The sequence below is a fragment of the Nomia melanderi genome, chromosome 13 (assembly GCF_051020985.1).
Source record: "Nomia melanderi isolate GNS246 chromosome 13, iyNomMela1, whole genome shotgun sequence".
Taxonomy (NCBI): domain Eukaryota; kingdom Metazoa; phylum Arthropoda; class Insecta; order Hymenoptera; family Halictidae; genus Nomia; species Nomia melanderi.
The window spans coordinates 1,844,620-1,870,891 of record NC_135011.1 but is presented as its reverse complement, the minus strand read 5'-3'; the positions used below and the strand labels follow the sequence as shown (position 1 = coordinate 1,870,891).

At 50.0% G+C, this 26,272-nt stretch overlaps 1 protein-coding gene across 1 annotated transcript; it reads left to right on the top strand.

Moving 5' to 3' along the window:
- The first annotated feature begins 215 nt into the window (after nucleotides 1–215).
- Hmx (H6 family homeobox) lies at nucleotides 216–25,887 on the top strand. Its single transcript, XM_031991498.2, has 3 exons — nucleotides 216–1,766; nucleotides 16,453–16,799; nucleotides 22,745–25,887. The coding sequence occupies exons 1-3, from the start codon at nucleotides 1,189–1,191 to the stop codon at nucleotides 23,596–23,598; spliced, it is 1,779 nt and encodes a 592-aa protein (XP_031847358.2). The 5' UTR covers nucleotides 216–1,188; the 3' UTR covers nucleotides 23,599–25,887.
- Nucleotides 25,888–26,272: the final 385 nt, after the last annotated feature.

Here is a 26,272-nt window from a genome sequence, read left to right as displayed (position 1 = left end):
CGTCTCGAGTGTTCCTCCGCTTCGTCCCTCCGCCGGCCCCCCCCCCGTCGAGCGCGTCGCTCTCCGTTGCTCCTCGAATTATCGGTTGGCCGCCGTCCTCGTCGGGCCCGCGTTCCGGCTGCGTGCGCGAATGTTCGAGTAATGCCTGTAACCCCCTACCCTTCTCCGCGCGTTCGTGTGACCTGTGGTTTCTCCGGCGTTTTCCTACCCTTAGTGCGAGCACAGTGCCCATCCGCAGTCCATTACTCGCCACGGCCACGCAAAACCGCGACGCAGACCGAGCCGGCCGCCGCGTCGCGACGCGATACACCCGCGCCGGGGAATTTTGTTTTCGTACGCGCGTGGCTGTGCCAGTAATCTACACCCCGAACGGTGAACGTTCGAGGGATCGTCCTTCCAGTGGAACCAGTGACACTTGTCCCTCGCGTGATCACGATTCAGATGTAGAGAGTAGAAACCAGTGCGCCAGCGGACGAACACGGAAGAGAATAACCGTGGCAACGAAGAGGTTGATCGAGCATCGCGAGTGATCGGCGATCAAAAGGGGGGTTGAAGTGGCTCGAGGAAGTGACTCTGTGTTTGCTGTTCGCGGTTTCGCACGCGCGACGACGTTTCCGCGTACGCTCGTGGCTCGCCGGAGGGGAAGAGGTACGCCGGCGACGGGGAGAGGAGAGAGGCCACGTCGGGTGGCTACGTGTCGGAGCTGCCGGTAGGCGGGTAGGAGGTGCTGGAGTGCACACACACGTCCGCGGCGAAGGAGGGGGTGGCGGTCGAAGGACGAGAGGGGTGGCGCACGTCGAAGGGTGGGCCCTCCAAGTGTCTCGTCTCCCGTATCATCCTGTCGTCCAGGGTATCGCTTACGAATGTCGCGCGATCGACCGATCCGTCCGCGATCCACGACGACCAGCCACCACCGGCCGACGGAGGCGTCGCGAGCCGCCGCGCGTTACCAGCAGCGGACCGTCTAGGAGACGCCCGGTGCACCGGTCTGATATGCGACGCGGGGGACCGGAGGCGTTCCGCGTGTCGGATAGACCCTGGACCCTCATCTGCTCGACGGAGCACCGTTTCTGACCAGGTCCGGTCGTTAGTGGACGAGGTGACGAGTGTGTTGCTACCGGTGATCGAACCGTTGGTGGACCGATCGTGCCGTGCTCGGGACGTTGGACGGAGCGGCGCGCGTCCACGATGTCGGGCGAGACCGAGATCGAGGTGTCCGTGGTGTCGGAAGAGGATCTCGAGCTGGAGGGGTCTAGGAGCAGCTCGACGCCGGCCGAGCTGCTGCTCCAAGAGAAGAACGGCAAGACCGGCTGCGGCCTGAACAATCATCACTCGTTCGGCTTCGACATGGGCAAGCCGCCGCTGAGGCCGGCCTGCAATCCCCAGTACACTTCGTTCAGCATATCGAGCATCCTTGGCAGGCCCGAGTCGCCGCCCGTCGACTCGACGTCCACGGTTTCCGGCGAGAGGCAGTCGTCGGACGTCGACAGAGCCTCGCCGCCGACGCAGACTTCGCAGAGGATCGGATCCGCCTGCGACAGCCCGAACAGGGGATTGTCCTCGCCCACGCCGTTGAGATTCGCCGCGAACCAACGGAGCACCGCCGTGGGACACCCGATCGAGACCAGGAACAGTTCGACGAGTATCGGTATCGGGTGTGCTACCAGTGCTACCAGCCCGGCGTCCACGTTCTCGCCGCCCAGCGACACCGCCGCCAACCCGCTCTTGGGACACCAAGCGTCGGCGGACTTGGCGATGCTGTCGAGGTACGATTGATTCTCTTCCGGTCCGGTTTGGAATTTCGTTGATTCTCAGTGGACGATGGTCGGTATGTCTAGTTCGATACGTGGTACAGGTGCGCTCGTTTCAGATCGTTGTTTATTGTTGATCCTTGGTGACTGGGTGCTTTGAGAGGCTCCGGGTGAGATTATCATGGTTAGCTACATTTTCGGATTGATTTCGTATAGACTGACTGTCTGGGAGATTAGTCTTTAGGGTGGCTGCGACTTTTCACTCGGTGTTACGATTGTTTATTGTCGACTGTTGGTGCAACGATTGCCTCTGCGGGCCTGATTGTAGCGCGAATGTCTTCGGGTAGGATCGTATTGCTCGTAAGTGTGAAAGGTTACATCGATTTGATTTTATCGGGCAGCTGGTAGTTTGATTAATCACCTGCGGTGTCCGAATTGCTCGATTCAAGCGGTATTTCGATTCAGATTGCTCGACGAGATGATCGTTTACTTGTGGCTCTTCTATTGTTGACAATAGACCGACTATGGGATGAGTATCTTCAGTCTAGATTGATAATTGTCGAAGGAAAGCGGGCTCGAATCAGAATCAACCTGAGTGTTTACATTTTTAAAGGTAAAGTGTTCCGTGGTCCTATTCATGCAATACTTCTAAAGAATAATGTTCCAACATTAAAATGAATCATCCCATTTAATAACGAAAGTACTGTAATTGCCGGACTGCAGAAATGAGAAATCTAGTCTGGAAAACTTCACTTAATTTCCTCTTTCCATTCTCGCAAGCATGGTTTACTAATTATCCGTAACGACGACAGATCACACGCATTATCAAAAGAAACTCAAGCATTTAATCATTCTACCGTTGCAAACAGACACGTAGTGCCAACGTGATTGTGCAAACGACTGTTTCAAGTCGCGACAGGACCAAGGAACTCGGAACTAAAGGGTCGAAGGGCAACAAAAACTGTATAAACGGAAGATATAGCAATTAATCCCGCACGGATTTTCACGCCATTGTCCGCGCGAAAACCACCGGTCGTTTGTTTAGATTCTGATCAATCATTCAATAGCGTTTGGCCATTGTTCCTCGGGGCGTATTATTAGCACTCCCGCGCGCGACCCGTCGCAACGCGACCTGAAAGCTACAATGAACGACTGTACGCGCTTCCCGACGCTCGCGATATCGCCGCGCCTATCGTTGCAATATTTTCCTTCCTTCGACGTGATTCCCCTAAAACGACGGGGAATTGTTACACGTTTACACCGGCCCCGCGACTCTATTGGCTCGGATGAAAAGCAGATTCAATAGAGAGCCGGATAACTTGCGATCACAGCGGGATTATTTTATCGGCGCATAGACACACAGCATAATTTATCTGATGAAACTAGGATTTCGCGCGCACGCATCGCCGCTATTCAATCGAGCTATCAATGTTTACTAATAAGGAATTAACGATCGCCATCAATTTTATATACATGTGTAGCGCAATGCGTGTCGGGCAATTTGCGATAACTATTTCATCGACTACCGCGCGTTGCCATAATTAATCGGCCTAATCGACAACACCCGGAATGATATCGGAACCTGAATCTTTCCTTTCTCGTTGGCAATGTTCCGTTTATTTATTTATTTTTGAGAACGATTCACGATGTTCCAATATATCCGAGAGCTTTTTAAACTTCTTCGATGTTCATTATCGATGGCTTAAGAATCTCTGTGATTAAAGACTATTTATTCCGACATTTAGCATTTCGCTATTTAATGTGAACCGACAGTGTTCACACCAATTCTCTCAAACTTCATTCAACAATCGCATACTCAAAGTATAACCTCTCATTCTCAAACGTATGCATCGATTCTCCACTGACTAAGCGGACAATTATCCTCATCTCGAATTCTCAAACAACGTTCAACCAACTCAAACCTACTCACTACCTCTACAACCATTTCCAATATTAACCCTCTACCCAAAAACACTTCCACACTCTCAACAATCCAAACAAAGTACAACCTCTCATTCTCAAACGTATACATCGATTCTCCACTGACTAAGCCAACAATTATCCTCATCTCGAATTCAAACAACGTTCAACGAACTCCAACCTACTCATAACCTCTACAACCATTTCCAATACTAACCCTCCACCCAAAATCACTTCCACACTCTCAACGATCCTAATTCCCAAAAAAATCTCAAACCTCCCCAAACCCGCCAGTCCGTCGTCGACGACCCGAAGGATCCTGTTTCCCGTCGGCCGGTGCTCGACGCCAGAATTAGAAGAGCCACGGAGTCAGGCGAGACAAAGGGCTGTAGGAGGCCGCGGTACAGCGGCGCAGATGAAATTTTCGTGGGCGTGAGTGCTCTCCGGATCAAGATACACGAGGGAGGGGTGACGAACCAGCGAAGGGAAGAAGCGGCCGTAGCGCGTGGCGGCGAGGATTATATTATGTGGGAATGGACCTGGGGGGGTCCGTAATGGGCCTATTAGGCTGTCTCATTTAATAACAACCGTAGCAACAACCACCCTCCTTACATTACTTACGTTACCGGGGTCGGACCCGGGGCTCTTACGTATCGGGTAGATCTGGCGAGGAGCGACCGACGAAGGGGCTGAGGCAGAGAGAGAGGGTTCGAGATGATTTTATCAGATTTACACCCCCCTTCCGATCGGCGACGGCCCCACTGGAACCCGGCCGGCTCGGTGCCTCCAATTGCTTGTTTTCCACCCGTTTGCCATTTGATTAAGTTCCACTCGTATGCACCATTACCGGCGCGCCACGGGCCGGGGGGAAGATTTTCACGGGGCACCGGTCTCGGGGGTGGACGGGGGTGGCAGCCGGCCCGGTCTGATCACTCTGCCGCTGCGCATCAAAACACGATCGAACCCGGGGGTTCCGACACCGTATTTCTGTTCCTCGTCGGATTAGGGGGCGGTAATTGCTGTTTTCCTGCGGAACGAAGTTCCGGCTTGTTTTCCGGGCATCGACGGTTCACCGCGGTTGATATTATTGAATTCATATTTTATGCTTATTTCGCGGCACGTGGAGGTTCGCAGTTCGACGGTTGTCGTTTATATTGCCGAATTATTGATCGCAGTCGTCGCAACTCTCAAACAATAGCTGCGGATTTCGTAAATACAATGGTAGATCGTTTAACAAGAGTCTAATCGCCTTCGTGAACTAACTGATAACCCTAAGAACAGATCTCGAAGATCCTTCGTTTAAACGAACCACGCCGAAAACAGAAACTCGATTCCCTATTCGAAACTCCCCGAAATCAGTATCGGCCGATTCCTCCCCGAGGCAAGCCCCAGAAGTTCGCCGCGAGGAGGATCGGATGTCAGGGCGCACGGAAAGTAGGAAAGAATCAATTAGACGCGGGGGCGGCCGGGTGCATAATACATCAGCGGATGGAAACACCGGCGTAGCCGAAGTTAAGGAGCCTAAGGCTCCCTGGGGGGACGGGCACCTGTCCCGGCCGTTTCGCCTCCGTCGCGGGGACGGCGGGGGGCGAGCGTCTTCCGCGGCGCGCGACGCGGAGGAAGCGAGCGCAACTTCTAGGTTTGATTTATTATTAAATTGGTGCCTACGGTATCCGAGCGGCAGCCTAGGTCTTGGTCTTGCCAAGGTCGGCTAAGTACACGAAAAGCTTGCACCGCGGAAATCTCCTCGGCAGCGTCTCGGGCGCTTAACGCTCGCCTCCTCCTCGGTCCCTCGCTCCATCCGCCGTGCGCAACCCCCTTCCCCGGGCCGGGCCGGGCTCTCCTCTTAAACTGATACGGTAATAGCATTTCCTGGGAGAAGAGATTTCAGCAGAAAGGATTCCCGTGTAGAATATTATCCGAATTAGGCGCTCCGCGAATTTGCCCCGGCTCTTTGCCCCGGCTCGTTCCGCGCCGGGACCCCGCGCCACGCACGCGGAAGTGTCTTAAGCTGAGGAGCCAGCGATACCGTCACCGTAAACCGATTTCCGGGGGCGGCCGACGGGCGACCGCGCCGCGACGCATTTACGTTTACCCGCCGCGCCGCGATTTCTTCCGCAACTTTCCTCGTCGGACGTGTTTTACTTGGGAATGATTCGCTGGCAGCACCTAGGGATCCTGTGTTCGTTCTCCACACGGTTGCCTCGTGATTTCGGAACACCGTGAAATGCAATATGGATATCTAAAGTACCGAACACTGAATTTACACCGGAGACCGATAACGATCGGGGCATTTGAGCTGCCAAGCGTAGCTTGCCGTTTTCAATGCGAAATTCTGGCTGAGTATTTCAGACTAGCCACGAATTTGTTGAGATTGGCTTAGATATTAACACGTTGCTGGGGAAGGTCTGGAACAGTTGATGGATTGGAGTAAGTGGTGTATGAAGCGATATCCACAGTCGAAATGCTGATTTCTATGATAATCTAACGAATCTAGTTACATCTGATCCTATCCTCGGTAAACCAGTAGAGAAACAATGTTTCAACTTAACCAGAGAGCAGGCGGCGTTCAGTAATTTCCGTTCATCGGCACTCCGAAAGCGATGCAAATCCCAGCGACCGATCAACGCGTCGCGACGCGTTACGAAGGGACTCCGGTGAATAATTCATTAATCCGGGCGGAGGATCGCGAGCCGCCTCGGAAGGCGTCGTCGCGAAGCCGCATTACAATCGGAAATATTCCACGGATGACGGAACCGGTCGGACCGTTCGCTGACGCGGCTCCGTAAATTAATAAGCGCGGTCGCGCTCCGTCTCCAGCTTGTTCGCGAGATTTTCCCGCGGTCCGATCTAATTACCGCGTGTTTAGCCGGGGGAACGGGGCGCGACAACTGTAACGGGATTCCATTTAAAAGAAAAGGGGTGTGGGTCGAGGAGGAGGGAGGGGAAAAAAGGAGGAAGAAGACGGAGAGCATAGCGACAGAGAAGAATCGTCGCGGCCGTCATTGAAACGCGAGATACAGGAAGAGATCGTAAGAATATATATGCATTCCCTTTCTGTCCGTCCTTCTTCTGATTTTCCCTTTTCCCTTTTCCTTTTTATATGTACCTCTTCCCTGTTCGCTGACGGCCTTTTGCCGGCGCGCGGCTCCTCTGTTGCCGATGGTAGAAGTCGCGCCCTTTTTCTTTTTCGCCGCATCGGGCAACAATATTCAGTAACGTAACCGCGGGCACATGACGTCTATGCGGCAAAAGATCCGCACGGGATAATCCGCGACAGAGTCGGCCTCGTTAATTACAGCCCCGATGAATGATTCGTTAATTAGCGTGGGATCGCGCTCCAACTTTCAAAGAAAGCTACGATAAAGCCCATTGTGTATGATCGCCCGTTCGAGGGCGATATGGATGTTCAACGTCGGAAACAAATGTGGAATGAACGGTAGGCTGGGAATAGACCACGAATAATAATCGCGTCGAAACACTGTTTCTGCTTCTCCTTTTCTTTCTTTCTTTCTTTCTTTCTTTCTTTCTTTCTTTCTTTCTTTCCGCCTCTTGCCCCCTTCACCCCTCGCTGGCAGCTCTCGATGCCTCTACGTCTCTCGCCGGTTCCGCCTGTTACCCGGCGTCCTCCCTCGCCGCGTAACTCTTCGATTCGCCATTTTCTCGTTTGCCTCCGTCGACGCTGATCACGCCTTCATTCAGCCCGCGGATCAGAAGTTTGACTGAACGCTGACGGTTCAGGGGAGAAATGGTCTCGCCCGTGACGAAAACGGGGACGGCTCCGCGATGCGGATTTTCTATGTGCGCCGCTTGATTAATACGCGGGAACCGCGGGGCTCGTGTTGATCGTTGACTTTTATGGATGAGGGAGTACAGGTTTGACTGATGTTTTAAAGAGTTGATTCGGATCCAACGGAGATTGGACTTTCTTCGGTTCCCTGCTACCCTTTCGGAATGGTTGAAACATTTTCGAATTCTTTGTGTGCTGTTCTTGGGAAATAGACATTTCTGATCTATGAAGAGTTATATTGATCGAACACTCGACCAGCTTAAACTTGAGTCGCCTGTAAATGAAATTCGTTGAAAAATATTTTCCAAGTTCTATTGGGTGTAATTTCATTTTCGTTAGACGAAGACGAGCTGTTCGGTGATTAAGCAGCGACGGATTTTCGACTTACGAAGACAAACGCGCTTAATCAGGGATCGCTGGCGTGACGTTTAGGGTTGAATTTAGTGGAAGGGCTACAGAGTCGGCGGCGACACCTCTTTAATTGGCGAAGAAATCGTCGCGACGTTCCCGTAATGAATTCCGGGGGCCTGGGAGGGGGTTTAAGCCGCAAGTGTGTCCTGGCCGAGTTGCAAAGCCTGCAAGCGTCGCGCTAAAGCAATTAAGTTGTTTCCTTGAAATCCAACGAAATGAAGTTGTCTCCTGTGTAGGCGCAAACATAAATCCTCCACTTGGCCTGTAACAGGCAGCGAGCGGAACGAAGCCAAGTAGAGGATTTAGCCGGGTACTTTGAAAGCCAATAACTCATTGTTGGGTCATCGTAATGACACTTCATGAGTCAGTACGTAACCGTGAACGGTGCCCAGCCGGAATCGATACAAACAAAACGCCGCCGCTTGTACACATCCGAGCGCAGATCACCCGCGAGAATCCGATTTCGGGAATCTTGCTCGTCGTTTAATTGTAATTCCGCTTCGCGGAGCTGTTCACGAATCGGTTATCCTGCTGCAAGTCGCGATATTTCGAATTTTCAGTGCTCGATTAATTCTCTGCGATGAGATCTTCAACAGCAGATTTACGGACGTTTATTCTACACTTTATTCTATTGTTCTATTGTGAAAGTTGTAGCTTCGAAACCAAAGTATTACAACGCGTATTATAATTGCACGAATCGAAATCGACTGAAACTGTTACTAAATAATATTGGAAGAATTTGGTGTGCGCCAAATTGACGGGTTCCGTAAATCTAGTGTTAAGGAATGTCTCCGTAAGGACCCAAAAGCTTCAACACTAATTGTAAATCATAGATTAAGAAACATGATTCATACAGATACAGAATTATTAACACCGAAGATCCAATCTTGAATCAAAGCGAACGAATCACAAAATTCTCGAGAAAACTGAAGAGGCCAACATAAAAATCTCAAACCACCGCAAACCAGAAATCAATCAAACTCAAACGAACAGTCCCAAATCACGAACTCGGAAGATCCCAAAACGAAAAATCCCAAAATCACCGTAGGAAGCGAACACCCGAAAGAATCGTCAAGCACCCTCACGTCGGAAATCGGTCGCGTCGGTCGCGGCCGTGCCCCAGGCAGACGCGGCCCGTCCCGGCGTCCGCGCTGTAATCGACTTCTCGTTCCCGTGTCTACGCTCGACCCCCTGTGTAACGGTACACGACGAAACGTATCGTGTTACGGGCGATCGTTAACCACCGGCATAAAGAGTTCATATTCGAGAATGGCACTTACTCGCCGCGCGCCGGCGACCGGCCGAGCGTAAAGGTGGAATAATAATCAATAACACCGAAGAAGGGACTAGGAGGAGGACCGCAGAGAACACACGCCATAATACATCCCCATAGAATTATCCTCCTAGGCGGGGGCTAAACGACGGAGAAACTAGAACAAAATCAAGAGCCTCGGAAATTCGAGGGACGAGTTTAACCTCTTAGGTTTAACCTCTTGATACATCATAGATCATACCCAATTGTGTTACTAACTATTAACTTGTTAAATTATGTGTATCATATCTTTCAGAAGAATTATAATTTAATCGTCGAAAACTTCACTCCAATGTACTCGCGTGGAAAACAGCATTCGTGCAGAGCTCTGCCGCGCCTAGGAGGTTAACGGACAAATTGGAGGATCCCGAAGAAAACCTCGGTTTGACCGTGCCCGCCTAAATCGATACACACGCCCGTTGACGTTCGATTCCTCGGCCCCATATTCACCGTCGCGTTTCACCAAAGCCCTCTGTATCCGATTATGCGGTGGAGGAAGCGCGGGGGAAGGTGGATGGTCTGCTGACGGGGGTTGCTGGGCAGGCGAGCTTGAACGTAATCAACGAGTTTCCTCTCGCGGACACTCGATCGGGCCAATTGGATCCGAGCGGCCGTATAAAGAGCGAGGAGAGAGAGGCCGGCCGGCCGGCGGTTGCCGCTCGGATGAAAGAGGGAGCGTGCCTCGCGGAGGAGAGATCCTCGAAGGAAAGTCGAGAGGGTCCTCGAGGAATCGATCGAGCGGAGGAAGGAGAAGCTAGAGCGAGAAAATTGCGCCCGCGGAATGGCGGAGAAGAAAGCCAGCTCTTCTCATCCTGCGCCCTCCTACCCTCCGCCGCCATTCCCGGCCATTCATCCCGTTGGCTACCTAAGAAGACGTAAGCCGCGCAAGAATTAGGCAGCAAAAAGAGCACGCTCCTCTCTCTCTCTCTCTCTCGCTTTTCGTCTCCTCGAGTGTTTGGGTGTTTATACCTGGCTCCTTAGAAAGGAGAGAGGGCCCGGCATCCTCTCCATCCGACAACCCCCACTGAATGCTTGCAAACAGGCGGTTGTCAGATTTCTTTTATCTTTCCCGGGGCATCTGCGCGCCCGCCGACCCGGCCCGCCGCGTTTTCCCTTCTTCTTTCTTGCCCGACGACAGATATCGATGCTCGTGTTACCGAGACACCGGGCTCGTTCTCCGTGTTACCTCCGAACAGAGGGAGAAACGCGGGGAGTAATTAGCCGCGCGCATTAGCCGCTGATCCAGATACTCCGCCCTGGGATCGACGGGATCGCCTTCGAGCCACGCGGTCCTGGGACTCCACGGATCGATGGTTTTAGATTAGGATTAGGATCTCCGAGATTTCGGAAGCTCGAGTCTTCCGACCAGGATTTCGGCGCGGAGATTAGGGGATGCTGTTTTGGTGATTAGTCTTTGGGTAGGTTGTCTCGTTACGAGCTTCTGGAGCTGTAACCGGGAATTATTCGGAGCTTACCGGAGTGTTGTTCGCGTTTCAACGGTTTTCGGAGAACGATCCGCCAGTGTCTTATTACGGAATTATAACGAAGATGTGGAACGCGAGGCGAACTCCGCGCTTCAAAGTGCCAGCCGCTTTCATCGACGCGAATCCGATACGCGCGTGATATTCAATTTATCGCGGGCCGAATTTCGTCCGGTTTCATTACGCGCGACGCCGGTTTCATCGATTGCAGAATTTATTCCGAGCCCTTTGTTATAGCGGAGTGTAATGAAACATTTTCGAATATTCGGATAGAAATTCGACCGGCGAACGCTCGAAAACTCGCGCGCGCGGCCGGTCTTCTTCGCCCGTGGCTGTCCCTCGCCGTCATTGATTAAACGCGCCGCGTCGAGCATCGATAATCAATGCACTTAGCGGGTGTTTGTTGACTCGGCATGCCTCGAATCCGTGCCACGAGAAATTTGGGAAGCCCGCCGACTCGTTGCTCGCTCACCTTCGCCGGACGGGAAATTGTTTTCGCCGAGAAACTCAATACCCGACGCGTAAACAGCCCCCGGCCGACGATTTGCCTGATTAAACGAAAATAAGTGTCGAATACTTAGCTACCGAGCGCTCTAATTGAACTGAAGCTTGTCTTAGACTCTCAGTCACCACTTGATTCGATGCAACTACAAACTTGAATATTTAATGTTTCAAATTAAACTTCGCATTGTTACGTGAAATATTGAAACGAAACACCTTTGTTGCTCAATTTATCTATGAATCATCCTTAAATTAGTTTCAAACAGTACCTGTATCTCGTCAAAGTGCTGAACATTTCCATTGAAAAACTTTCGAGTGCAAGGGGTTAAAACGAAGCAATCTATTTTTATTCTTCAAATTAATAGAACTCATTAAGGAATGTTGACGTATTTTAGGAATATTTTCTGTAGATCTCATTCTCATGAAATCGAGTCTAACATGTGCCATAGATTTTATATTGAACCAAACCTTTGTTTATTTTCAACATGATTTTAATATTACCTTTCATAAAATAATTCGCGTTAAGCTAGCATGAATTGCGAAAGAGGTTTCAAGATATATTATTCCAAAATCGCTGAGTTCGATGATTTAATTGAAATCCACGCTGAATTTTGCGCTGAACACGTTTCAGGATATTTCACTTGGACTTGACGATATCGTAATTCGAAAGTCCGGGGTTTAAAGAGACCCGTAGACAGCAGTGCGCGCGAGTTTTCCCGTCGATGGTCTTAATTGAGCTTCTCCTTCGCTTCGGAATAAAGTTACCGGACGACTAACTGGCGAACTTGCGCAAGCGATTACGTGTAAACAACAAGCTGTAATTAAAAATACGACAAAGGGGGTGGAAACTTTGGGCCGGCCGCTTCTGCGCGGGTACCTTTGAATATTTATTCTTTTAGCGTCTTCTGAGGGTACTTAATGAAGCGCGGTGCCTGCGGACCTTCTCTCTTTCCTGATTGCAACCGCTATTTTAATTGGCTCCTATTTGAAGCAGGGAACTTCTGAATATCTAATAGCAGTTTTAATGTTTTCTGGAATATTACGTTCATAAGTGGCTTTTAGATGAAAAAAGTTCATTCAAACTTCATTCTTTTCTATCTTAACTATTCTCAATTTATCACTATGAAATTAACACTCTAATTCAGTTCAATGTGGTACTGTCCTAATTTGTATAAAAACATTTGGAAGTTTCTAAAATTATATTTATACTTGGTACGATTATACCAAAGTTCCTCTTTCTCAATTACATCTCCTGTTCTTCAGTAATGTAATATTTCTTAACTATCCAAAAACCAACTCCCAGAGACCATCCCTTAACACTGTAGCTGCAGCGCGATTTTCTACATAAACATCAACCTTCTCACTGTCATACTGAACCAAATTTTAAACATTTGAGACACAAGAAACCTCGCAAAACAATCGTTATAAAGACTCAGCCTCTCAGCTTCCGCTTCATTAACCCTTCTGCTACGGCAGGATTGTGCTCGTTCCTAACAAAGTGTATTGAAACCATGAAAACACTGAATCGAGCTAAATCAAGCCAATCTAAAACACATTCACATAATCACTAACATGTAATTATCGAATCAGACTTCACTGCTCTCTAATCTACGCATCGCCTCAATTATCATTAATATCATTTTACAACCCATATACACCAGTAGCACATCAAAACCAAATTTTCCATCGCCAACGTTAGCCAAGAAGAAATATTCCACTGCACAGGACTTTCGACAATCTCCTCATCAATATTAACCAGTTAACTGTGGAATTTAGTTTAAAAAACCTCTCGTTCTGCGCAATAAAATCGAAGAATGACAGATCAAAGCGAAACAAAGAATTGTACATGAAAACCAAATTTTCCAAGCGCCAACGTTAGCCAAGAAGAAATCTTCAACTGCACAGGACTTTCGACAATCTCCTCGTCAATATTAACCACGGTCAAGTCCCCTCTAACGGCGCCCGCCATTTTAGCCGGTCGTCGCAGCGTTGTCGCGACACAACGCTCCGTGTGCAACGATCGTTACTCGTGATCAGCCCGCTAAGTGCAGCTGCGGCCGCTTGACGCCGCTGCACCGGCGAGCGGGTAGCAAGCGAGCGAACTTAAACAGCGTCGAGCGGCGATTTGCGGTGACGATTTGGTCCGGCGGAAATGTAGGTAGGTAGGTAGCCGGGTTCCTGGCTGACGGCGGCCGATACCGAAAGGTGGTGTGCGGAGGCAGAAGCCGAGGCTTCGGAAGCCGTACCAATTCACCCCTGTGCTCCCTTCGAGCTCGACTCGACTCGCTCGCTCGCTCGCTCGCCTCCAGGCTGCGAGCAGCCGATCTGATCGCCCGATGCACTTTCCTCTTCAACATGCGCCGATCCTCGCTGATTCCGCGCGCGCTTGTTCGCCGCCCCGACACGACCGTTACAGGGAAGTTCCTTAAGCGCTGAGCATTGCGTTGGATCGCGACGTAATGCTGCGTGCACGCGGGAAACACCGTGCCTACCGGTTACTTATACGGATACGCGGCTTAACGAGCCTCCTACTTTCGACTGCGCGGAACAATAACGCGGTTTTCCCGGATTTTATAATGGAATTCCACGGTATTACCGATTTCCCGCGACGAGGGTTGATTGTTCTCGGTTCACGGGGGTGCATTGTTTACGAGCGACGGTCGATTAGGGGATTTACGCGGATCGGGAGAGATTCGGCGTAGAATTCTGTGGGTCGTTGGAATTTTCCGCTCGCTTGGGATTATTAGTGGTCTCTTGTGTTCTTTAACCCTTTGCGCGGAGGTTTGATGTGTAGAGAAGCGGAGGGGGAGTTACCGATTGATTGATTATTGTAAGGAAACGTGTTCCCTTGCTGTTTAACGCTACCAGTCAGAATGACTACAGTTTTTCTGGTTTACAATTATTGATGTCTTCGAAGCAATGAATATTCGAAATGATTTTGAGAATAGTTTCACTTGAAAATAATGAGTGTCTGAAGAAACCGAAAATAATCTACAATACTCAGCGATTACGTTTCAGTCGTATCGAATGCTCGGTAGTTCTAGTTAAGTCATTGAATCATTTCGCGACTTAGTCTTTCAAATACGAGAATTTCATGTCGCCGAGACGTCGACAGTCGTACGCCAAGGGTTAACCCTTTGCAGTGAAACTATGAAGTTTGATATTGAATATTATACTTCATATAATGCATCAATCTGAGAAATATCGACGTAAAATAGCTTTGTCCGTCAATTCACGTGAATTTCTCGTCGAGTTTTACAAAATATCGTCATCTCATCAGAAAATGTTGAAATATTTCTAGTGAAAAACTTCGGAGTGCAAAGGGTTAACATCTGTTTGTAGGTGACGGTGAGATCCGTCGATGTCCCGAGATGCACTCAATCAAATCGAGTCTAACGAAGCACCAGCTTCCAAAGATCCTAAGATTAACGTCCCATCACCCCCCGAGGGCCGCGCACTTTCAAGAGCGACTCCATCGATCAAAGCTTCGATCGCGCGCCGCCGAAAAAAAATCCCGCGGAGGCCTCGGCCAGCCACTTGCCAGGTTATTTTCCACGAGTTTTCCGGATCGTTTGGGCCCATCCCCGCTCCGGCCCCGGTAAAAGCGCGGAACCGTTCGCAAAAATGTTTGCCGGCGAGCCGTTTAAAGCCGCGCTCTAAATAAAACACCGCTTGCCAAAAAAAAAGCACGAAACGGAAAAAGGAAAAAACTTGGATTAAAACAGCGGCCGCGTTTCCGCGGCGGGGGCGGGCTATGGGGAGGGTAGCGGACGGGTTCTGAATGCCGAGCGAGCGAGCGAGAGAAAGAGAGAGAGAGAGAGGGAGAGAAAAATCGGCGGCCGTCGAGTTTACAACTGGAACGGTGGCCGTGTCCGAGGCGTCGAGCGCGATTCAGCCGAACCTGTCTTTCCTTCGGGAACAAAAAAACAAGCACACGCACAGGCGCACACAAACACAGAGGAAAATACCTCCCCGGCAAATGTTTCCCAAACCCATTTTATCCAGTCTGCAGCCGCGTAGAAGTGAATCCTATTCTCTTTCCTGCCCCTCCTCCGCGTTTCACCCTTCGCCCCCTCTCGCCACCCCCCTTCGAACCGGGCGCTGTGTGTATTGAGAGCGGAGCGTGGCTGCACTTTTCCTACCCCCTTCCCTACCACCTCTCTTTAGCTGCCACCCAATCTTCGCCATCCTCCTCCTCATCCTCCTCCTCCTCCTCTCAAGCACTTCACCTTCCACCAGCCGGAAGCCATTAATATCTCCCCGGGCTACTTGGTCCTCGAGCTCAAAGGAATTTCGAGAGTTATGCCTATTAAGAGCGACGCTTGCGTCGCAACAATGACACCCGGCCCCGGCTCGTTTAGCCGCGTTATTAAGAGCGAAAATCCGCTTACGGCTGGCCCGCAGCCACCGTGCACGATCCGCCGGACCCCCCGATACCTGCGTCGCCTTTCTCGATACTCTGTCGTTTCGTTACCTGCGGAACCGCGGGGGTCGTTGGTACACTTCTCCGTGAATCGGGCGCGGAGGCGTTCGTCTAAATCGTGTTTGCGAACAGAGTCGCCTCGTTTTCGAGGATGATCGAGCTTTCAACCGAGGCGCACTGTGTCCGCCATTTTGGAGACACCTGCGGAGGGCTTGGGTATTTAGCTTTCGTGGGAGTGAGTGTCAACCCTTGCACTCGACAATATTTTTCAGTACAAATACTCGTTACTTTCTGACTAAATGTTAACGATATTTCTCGCAAGTAACGCGACTGCTTATCTTATATAAATTAAGGGACAATTGTTTTATTTCAATGTTCTATGCGTTGATACATTACACATGGTTTAATGTTGAATTTAAAATGTTATAAGTTTGCTGCGTCAGGTGGCGACTGAAAGGCGCCTCTCGAGTGGAAAGGGTTAGCCCTTTGCACCGGAAGTTTCTCAGAAATATTTCGACATTCTCTGATGAGATAAAGACGACACTGTTTGAAACTAGTTTAACGATAATTCAGAGGTATATTAAGCAACGAAGCTGTTTTATTTAAATATTTGACATTGCAAAATGTAATTTCAATTAATCTGACGCGTCAAATACTCAACCGACAGTTGAATACTGAATATTCAAGTTCACAGTTGTGCTGTATCAAATCAAGTGCTGAGAGTCACTCTCTATAACCACATTCATTATTTCATGTCTTCAGAACGTCTTCTCGATCGATCTCCGATTTGAAACCTATACTCCCATAAAACCATCAGTTGGATAGCGATTGCAATAAACTAACAAACTACGTTGAATTTCCAGATTAGGCCTGATGTCGTCGCTGATAGCGGGTCGCTACCCTGTCGGCATCGGCGTCGGCGGCGTGTTCTTCCCGTCTACGTTGCAACACCTCCACCAGCAACAGCAGCACCAGCATCACTCGCGGCTGGCGGCCGCGTCCTCCGCGTTGAGCAACGCGGTCCAGGTCACCGGCCAATCGGACATCGTCGACGCCGACGGCATCCGCGGCGTCCTGCCCGGCGGCGCCGGTTGGCCGTTTCCATGGAGGCCGACGCACGGCCTGCAGACGCTCGAGCATCCGTCGCCCAGCGACGTCGTGGGCACCCTCAGCCGCGTCAGTCCCGCATCCGCGAGCTTTCCGCAAAGGGGTGAGTCGACGCGGATCGACCCTTTCTCCGCGTTTTTGCTCCCGTTATTAACACTTTGCCGACGAACCTCGACATGTCGAGATGAAGTTTTCATATTCCGAAGACTGAGTCGCGAACGAATGATCTAACCCCTTGGCGTACTAGTTACTTCCGTTGCTAAGCTAGTGTAATATTTTACTATCGACAATTTGTGAGACAACAAAATTTTACGCTCTACTTGAAGCAGAAATTTCATTTTGAGATGGTACATTGATAAGAGCAAAATAGTTTGATCCGTGGGTAATGAACAACATTGATTCTTGTTAAATTAGAAATCTTCATCGCGAGTCTCACTCGTCATTGTACGGCAAGGGGCTAATCACTCGAAGAGATCAACGCGTAGTTTTTATTTTTCCTATCATTCGAGTAATTGATATAATTTTAACCCTTTGCACTCTACCCAACAAAATGATAAAATTTCAGATTCAATATTAAATTTTATATAGTGTACCAACACATGGAACATCGAAATAGTTTTGTCGCTTAATTTACGCAAGCTTTTTCTTTAGTTGTAAAAAGTATCAGTGATATTTTATCAGAAAATAATGAGACAAATATTCTCGAGTGCAAAGGGTTAACTTCATCTGCTGAAGATTTCCTATGTCTCGAAGAATCTTCGTCCAGGAAGGGTTAACACTTAAAAAAAAACTAATTTTAAAGGGTTAACACTTTAAAGACACTAGATGAATTTAACAGAAACCAATGTTCATTGGCCAATAGCTCAAAGCAAATTATTTTAGAATGGAACATTTCCTTGCACTTCCAAATCCTCGATAGTAAAATGTTACGTAGTAACGAAATTAAATAATACACCAAGAGGTTAACTGACAGTGTACCACCATTTTAACAATCAGGATAATAGCAAATTATTCACTCTTTCAAATAAATGTATCATCTCTCCTCATTTCGCTTTTTTCTTTCATTTCGAAGAGATCGTTGGATCATTTCTGCTAAGTAGAGAGTTAATGCACTCTACCAGCTGGTGCATTACCAACGAACATGATATCCGGTTGCTATCGAAGGCTATAAGACGTAGTTTAGCACCGGTTGGTGGTCGGAGCAACGGATCGACCCTTTTTCCCGAGGAATTCCAGCCCACTTGAAATTCGACGATCATATTTGTTTTTTTGGCTCCGTTTCTCCACCACTCCCGAGCTCCCCGATTCCGCCGGCTCCTCCTGATTGGGTTTTGCGGCACGGGATTTTCAACCCCATGCGGTTTTATTATATGCTATGGGCGTCGCCTAACAGTTAGGGGTTGTTTGGACGCTGTCGACTGAGCTCGCATGTAACGGTGAGAGACGGGAGTCCTGGTATTTTGTCTGAAACGTTGACTTGTTTTGAATTGTCATTTTGACTGGCACGGTTCTAGTGTTAATAAGCTTAGTGTAAATGCATAAACATCGAGGTCATTATGGTTTCCAAACAACGATGCGTCAATTAAGATACCGATTAGATGGAAAAATCTGCAAATCCCATGCTTCATCGGGCCACGATCGGAATATCAATTGTTCCCTACGAATTTATCTTTGTGAACTATGAATGCCCAGACCGAAACCATTTCTGTTTGTCTGGATGCGCGGTTGCCGGCGACCAGTTCGCGCGCGCCGCGTCGCTGGAACACGAATACGCGTGAAATTACGACGGATCATAAATTTAGGCTAGTCGAGCATAATAGATCTATAAACATTCGGTTAGCCGGCGTGGACGATGAAAATTGCGCGGGATGAAATTGTACAATATTCATTGGACGAGGATAACGATGGTAGTCTATTGGCGAACATCGATTCAAAACAATTAACAGGATTGGTTTATTGTTATAACTGCATCGATCATGTTTGCGCGAACGGAATGGATTCCGGGCAGTGGATAATTTCCTCGATCGAGTTTTACTAATAGCGCGGTTGCTTGGAACCGTTGCCCGAAAGAAACCGGCGAACGCGGCAAGAACAAAATCAATCCGGGCTCAAGGTCACTTGTGGCGACTATCCCCACCAACTTGCTCCTCGCCGGCTCCCCCACCTTGCTCCCCGCTTCTTGTGGTGGGGACTGTGGCCTTGAATCGAAGATACTTAAACGCACCGACTATACAAGGCACTCCGGATGATGAAGGATCAAAGGAACTTGGAAGACTCTGATACTTTGAAGTAGATTTCTTGCGTAACGATTGTCTGATCTTAAACGTTTATTATCTTCTAGTTCGTCAATATAGAGCACCCAAATGATTCCAAAGTTACAGTTTCGTTAGGAGATTCGCGGAACAACATAATACCTCAAGACTACAACCAACAATTTCATCGTGACCTTAGTACCTCTCAAACTTCTACAGGCTGTTCAAAAATTCTCCAACAGGATTACACGCAACACGACTCCACAAACCCATCATCCCTAGATTCACCTTTCCTACAACCAAACCCTTCATCCCCACTTTCCAAACTCTTCACCCTAAAATTCAATTTCCCAAAGAACAACATTAACATCTTACTCAGATTTCAATCGCGATCCAACAGAATTCCACCGAACGCAGCAAACACCCACAAATCCACCTATCTTCGAATCCAACCCCTCAATCCCACTTCTCGAACTCTTCACCTTAAAATCCAACCAATACCAACCATTTCCCAAACAACAACATTAACACCTTACTCAGGTCTCAATCGCGATCCACCAGAATTCCACCGAACGCAGCAAAACACCCACAAATCCAACTGTTCAACCCCACTTCTCGAACTCTTCGCCATAAAATCCAAGCATCGCCAAACCATCCAACCATTCCCAAAGAAGAACGTCGTCGTCCGAGTCAACGAACTCGCTCGGAGCGAAACGGAAACGAGGCGGAGATTAATTTTCGCGAAGTCTCGAGGAAAGCGATCTCGTTTGATTCCGCGTCGCGCCTGGGCGGGGGTGCGCGCGTGTTTTCCTGCGAATCGGTCGCGCGGGAGGGCGATGATAGGGCGCGCGTCGCAAGACGAGAGAGCGAGGAGGCCGCGGAGGAAAGGGCAAGGCGAGGGTCCGCTCGCGTTGTACGCTGCGTAAGTGTGCAAACGCGAGCGCGGACGGCGGGCCGGAGTACGGCTTCCACGGCTTCCACCACGACAAACCAACGTCGATCGCCTTACCCGCCCGATCGTTTTACTCCTGCCACTTCGCCAAAATACTTGGCTGCCTGCTGCCTCGCCGCCGCCGCCGTTCCCTCGCACTTAGAGGGTAAACTATCGCGGCACCGGAGTTGCCGGGATAGTCCGTCACTTTGTCGACGGCGAGAACTCCCCGCGTCTGTTTGTCAATTTCTCACGGTTAGGGAGGCCTTGGTGTTCCTCCGGTCGCGAGAGATCGTTACACGTCGACCATTGACAATGTGTTAACCCTTTGCGAACGAAGATTCTTTGAGAAACTCAATGGATGAAGCTAAATTATATATCGATCACTTGAACGGTAGGAAAATAGGAAACTGCGGACTGAACTCTTGATGTTTCAGTAACTGAATCATTTGTTTGCTACTCAGTCCGAATATGAGAATCCGATCTCGCTGAAATGACTAGCCGCGAAGCGTATTACGAATGTACTGTGATTTGAGACTAGAATTGTCCACTGCGGAATTGCGTCGGATTAGACTACAGTGTGCACATATAGACGGAGAAAGAATTGCGGCTAGTGGCGTACCGTTGGAAAAGATGATAGGGTACCTATTTTTCGCTGTCAAATCTGAACTGATCCGATTCGCCTCGGTCTACCCTATCATCTTTTCCAACGGCTATAACGGTACAATTCTTTCTCTCGCGTAGCTACCTGCACACGAAAGCCACTATAGAGGCGAGCAGTGGCTGAAAGGTTCGCTAAACTGCTGGTGATTCGTTCTAATACCAGTTGCGTTTGATACGATAATGTTACGCGACGGTTAACCCTTCGCCCTGCGAACTACAAGATTCCTCCAGTTTAACTAATTCGAACGTTCATTAGAATAAACCACCGGAACCCGTCACAGTTGCCGAATAATTCGAAAAGCTTCGTTCCGCGAATGACCCGGCGCGGACGCGGCGCCGGCATCGGGACAATGGCGGTCCGATAACACAAGAATGCACAATGAATTAGCATAATCGGGGGAATCGAAGGCGCGAAGGACTGCCGGGCGGCAATCGCAAATATTTCATCATGTGTGATGAAACACGTTACCGCGCGGCTCGCGATCCGGAGCAATTATGCCGAAATGGATAGATAGAATATTAATTAGCAGACTATCAATTGACTATACATTAAACGCAACGCCGCCGCGAGAGATGAATAACCGGCTCGTCGATTCACCGAGTCCGGACGCGGCAGCGCGAGCGTGGATTTATTTATCGGCGATGCGTGAAAGAGATCGCCGGGCGCGGATCCAATCGTCCGGCCGCAAAGAACGCATTAAAGGGACCGTTAATTAATGCATTTACCGCGGCAACGTACGCCGGGCCGCGCCGGGCCGTGGAAATGGCGCGATTTGCGGAATCATGGCCACGCCGTCGCATTGTCGCCTCGCCCCGCCTCGCCCCTCCGCCCTCGATCGCGACACACATCATCCGATTACATTCGTGCGTGCGCGGGGATTTAAACGGACCGATTAAACCGCCTTATCAATTTCTTTCGGCGCGCCGGCCCTTTCTGCGCGATTGCGAACCGGTGCCGCGAGATTGCGGAAGGTAATCAGGAGCTCTTGATCCGTGGGATTATTCCCTTCGACGCGTTCTTCGTGTCATGCCAGTGATTGTCGAACTGTGGATCTTCGAGGTTTCTCTTTGATCGACTGTCACGTTTGATGATAAGTTTTATTAAGGGAAGAAATTATAAGTCTGTTATGATACGTTGCAATGTTTTCGTGAATTTCAGTTTGAAGGGACAGAACCACCCCTTGGAAGTTAGGTTAACTCTGTTTATACGGAAAGTTTCACGTTTGAATTTCCGGGCGCGGTAACTCTTCTTGTTAGTTCCGCTTCGAATTCAATGAGTGCCGACGCAGCGGCGAGAGGAACGCGATCTCCCGGGTTCAGTTGAATCGAAGATACTCGATTATTTTCGACACGGTCGCGCCGAAATTTACAACATAAATTACACGTTTAGCCCGGCGCATTTGACGTAATGACGATAAACGACCGATCATCGGCTGGATTCGAAGCGTACGTTTCCATTACCGCGTGCACGCGCGCAGTATCGGCAAATTGAAGCGACAATCCGTATCGATGACCGGCTTCCCGCCATTGTCCGAGCCAGAAATGAACGGCGAGCGTTTCCACTGGCTCCTCTGCAAACGCATCTTACGTCCCGTTCGCTTTTCGTTTTTAATTGCCCTACGGATCGCCTGATTCTGCTCAATCGATGTCCCATAAATAAAAGATTTTGTACAACGTTTCGAGTATACTTAATTTTCAACTTTAGCGAGCCCAGCTACACGACAGCCACACAGTCCCCCGAAAGAAACAGCGAGAGTGGGTTCAAAATAATTAGGATTTACGCCTCGGGTTACAGAACGATAATCAAGAAGTATACTTGACAGAATTACATGCGCGCGGATGGTTGCTACGTCATTACAATTGCAACAATTACAATTACAACTAGAAGCTACAAGATACGCGGTGCACAATAGAATTATCTCGCCAGCTCGCGTTCGCGGCAGACTCTAATTCGTATTTCGCTTTTCCTAACGAGTGTTAACCCCTTACCGTCCTTCAACGAGTTCAGCTCGTGATACAAATTCTAAACCAAACATGAACACCATGAGATATCGGTCGCCACGATTCCGATTCTGCCGGTGAAACGGCAAGGGGTTAACCGTCGCGATCTCGCCCACGGGCGTTGCCCGTCATCCCCTCGCTCCTCCGACGATCTACCCAGATCGACAGACAGTCGTCTAAAAGCATAATCACTCTGCGCAGATGACCTGGACGACGAGACCGGCGAGGACCGGCTGCACCGGACGCGCAGCCCGTCGACGGGCGACGAGGGCCACGACGACCTAGGCGACCAGGACGACTGCGGCGACGGCGACGGCGAGGGCGAATCGACGAACTCGACCGGCCTGCACGCGGGCAACGGCACGGGGAACGGCGCCGGCGGCGGCGGGGGCGGTGGAGGCGGGGGCGGCGGCGGTGGAGGACAGAACAGCGTGCAGGTCGGCGTGGACGGCCGCGACTCCGGCAGCATGAAGCGCAAGAAGAAGACGCGGACGGTGTTCTCGCGGTCGCAGGTGTTCCAGCTGGAGAGCACGTTCGACATGAAACGGTACCTCTCGTCGTCGGAGCGCGCCGGCCTCGCCGCCTCGCTGCGGCTGACCGAGACCCAGGTGAAGATCTGGTTCCAGAACCGGCGGAACAAGTGGAAGAGGCAGCTGGCCGCGGAACTGGAGGCGGCGAACATGGCGCACGCGGCCCAGAGACTGGTCAGGGTGCCGATATTGTACCACGAGGCGTCCGCCGGCACCGGTGCCGCCGGCGGCGTCTCCGTCTCGGTGGCGGCGCCGCAGGCGGCCACCGCGCCATCCTCGGTCGCCACGTCCGCTCTCTCCGCGCACTCGGTCGGCGTCGGGGTCGGCGTCGGCGTAGGCGTCGGCACCTCCTGCCCCCCGACCACCGCCCAGCCGATCTTCTACTCCCATCACCATCAGCACCACCATCACCATCCGGCTCACGTGCAGGCGCACACCCTCCTACCCCACCAGGTACACCCGCAACCGCCGCCGCCCCCGCCGCCCCCGCCCAACGGCCAACCGCCACAATCCTCCTCGCAATAACACCGTCCGGCTCACGAGACCGTCGGCCCGCCGCGACCATCCCTCGCCGACAGTGACGCGTCCCTCACGCGAATCGCCACGATCGCGTTGTCCGGATGAGCCGGCCGCCAACCGGCTCGCTTCGACTTGGCCGAGACCTCGGGGTCATCGGGTGAGACGGTTTTCATTAGGCTGCGAGGATCCGGGCCTGTTCATTGGGATTTTGGTCGGGGATTTCGCACGCTGTGATTTTATTAGCGCCGAAGCTGATCGATGTCGAGACGGGTTTAGGGGATGATTTCGTGCGTTTTCGGTTTTGGGGTACTCGGGAGGATTTCGTGTGGGAATGTAGGGAGGTTCCTGGGATTTCGTTTGTCTGGAGCTGTTGGCTGATTGAGTTGGGGATGTTTATTCATTCTTGCGGGTATATGTTTAATGACACTCGATTTTTCTGGGTACAATCTTTTCTGTTGGTATCTGGATTGGATGGTCGTGATTTATGTAGTCTTAGTATTTCGAAGTATGGAACACTGGTTTAGATGAATGAAATCCTTACTGCCCACGCGGATTAAGTCTCCGCGTTTTTCGAGTCTCGCGCACGTTCAAGTGAACTTTATTCGAAAGTTCAAGCCGTCTTGTAAGCGAAGGGGTAAATCACCACGCCATAAAGTCCGGGTCGAGCACACGCGATTACGTTTCCCGAGAGTCGTAAACGCGAGGACTTAGTTCGCAGCGTAATGCTCCGAGGATAATTCATTCGCAACACACGATTATGCGATATTTCGCGGCCGGAGTACGGACGTCGGCGCGAGTGTGAAGTTTAAGGAACTGCGAGTTCGGGGAACACCTGGGGAACATTCCCGTTTGTACGAGTTTCTGCGCTGAATCTTCATTCGAGTCGCTCCACGAGTAGCGTCGTTCGCGAACTTCACTTCAAGTGTATAAAAGTCTTTCCCAAAACAGTGCTCCGTGCTCCAAATTATTTTTCAAATCTTTCTACAGCGAGACTACTCGTGGAACGGCCTCCGTCCCGAAATCCGCGACTAAAATCCGAAACGACCCGACTCTCGCCGAGATCTCAACTAAAAGATTCGCCCAATTGAATGCTAAAACGTCAAAATTGCCATTCTCACGATCTCATTATAAAATTCCTGATTAAATTCGAAACAACCCGACGTGTCTAATAATGCACAACCGAGAAACATTGTTTCACTACGAGATCGATACGATTCAACTCCAAAATATCAAGGTCTCGATTGAAGATCGATCTCGTTTCAGAATCCGCGATCGGATTATAAAGAATCCGACGCAACCGACGATCGACACAGCTGTAAGATACTCAGTCCAATGAGATCGTCACGATTCGATCTCGAAATATCTTAAAATCGAAGGAACCGTCGTCTCCGATGAATCCTCGAGGTCTTCACCGAAGTGCCAGCCAAGTGAAACTTCCGGCGCCGGAGTATCGCGCGTACCAATCTATTTTTCCCCCCGTTACGGTCGCAACACGTCTTTCCCTTTCTAACGGAGCGTTCCCTTCCGACGAGAGTAGCTTTAGGAACGCGAACGGGAATTGGTTCTCCCGACGATGGTTGTGTTTGCCGCGGCCCGACGCGACCGACGACTTCCGGAAAGTCGAGAATTGTAATATAAGTATGTATCTAGTCTGTCACTGGTCGATAAGGAAAAAAAAACCTGCTCGTGGAACGATTTATCGAGATATTTTGGTGGGACAAGCCACGGTCCCGCTTTCTCCTCTGCAGCCACTCTCTCCTCTCTTTCTCTCCCCTCGACTCTGTCCCTCTATCACCGACCCCCCACCCCCTCGCCCGTCCGCGGACATTTATTTTTCTTTCCGTTCATCCCAGTCTATTTTTCTTTTAGATCCGCGCGTGAAGATTATCCCCACGATCGAGCCGGATCGTCAGATCTCTAATCGGGGACGTTGCAAAAGCGAGATATTAAAACGAGAGAGTTATAAGCTAGGAAAAAAAAACGGGGAACGCTAAAAAAAAAAACAAACGAAACGAGTAGGACGAAACTTGTAAAATGTAAACGGATGGACACGCGAGACTAAAGAGAATTGTAAACTAACTGTTAGGGTACACCGTAAGACACAAGGCAGGGTTCCTACGACATGTTCTACCTGTTGTGATAAGTATCTTAAACGATTAATTTTATTAAACCGAACGGTAGAGCTATTTGGGGGCGAACGGACGAACGAGAACGAAAGGGAAACCGAGAAGAATATGAATTATGGAAAGACGAGAGAGAGAGAGAGAGAGAGAGAGAGAGAGAGAGAGAGAGAGAGAGAGAGAGAGAGAGAGAGAAGAGAAAAGAAAGAATGAAACTGACAGAAAGAAAAAAAAATGGAAAAAAAAAACAACAAAACAAACGAAATGGCTCCTTGCATTGTGTACCAGAACCACACACCTTGATTCTATAGACGTCAATTAAGGACAACACGCATGCCGCGCGCCGTGTTTTGTACGGACTATTTGTGATCCGAGATCTCGAACTATTGTACAGCCGATCGTTTCGTAATCGCTAATAATGATCGTTGAACCATACACGATGGACGTCTTTCAGAATCCTCCCTCCATGTATCACAACCTTATTGCGAACCTGGCCACGGCGTCGTTCATGCGATCGATTCATCCCTTGCAGTGTACTCCAATGAAATTTATTTACGAAA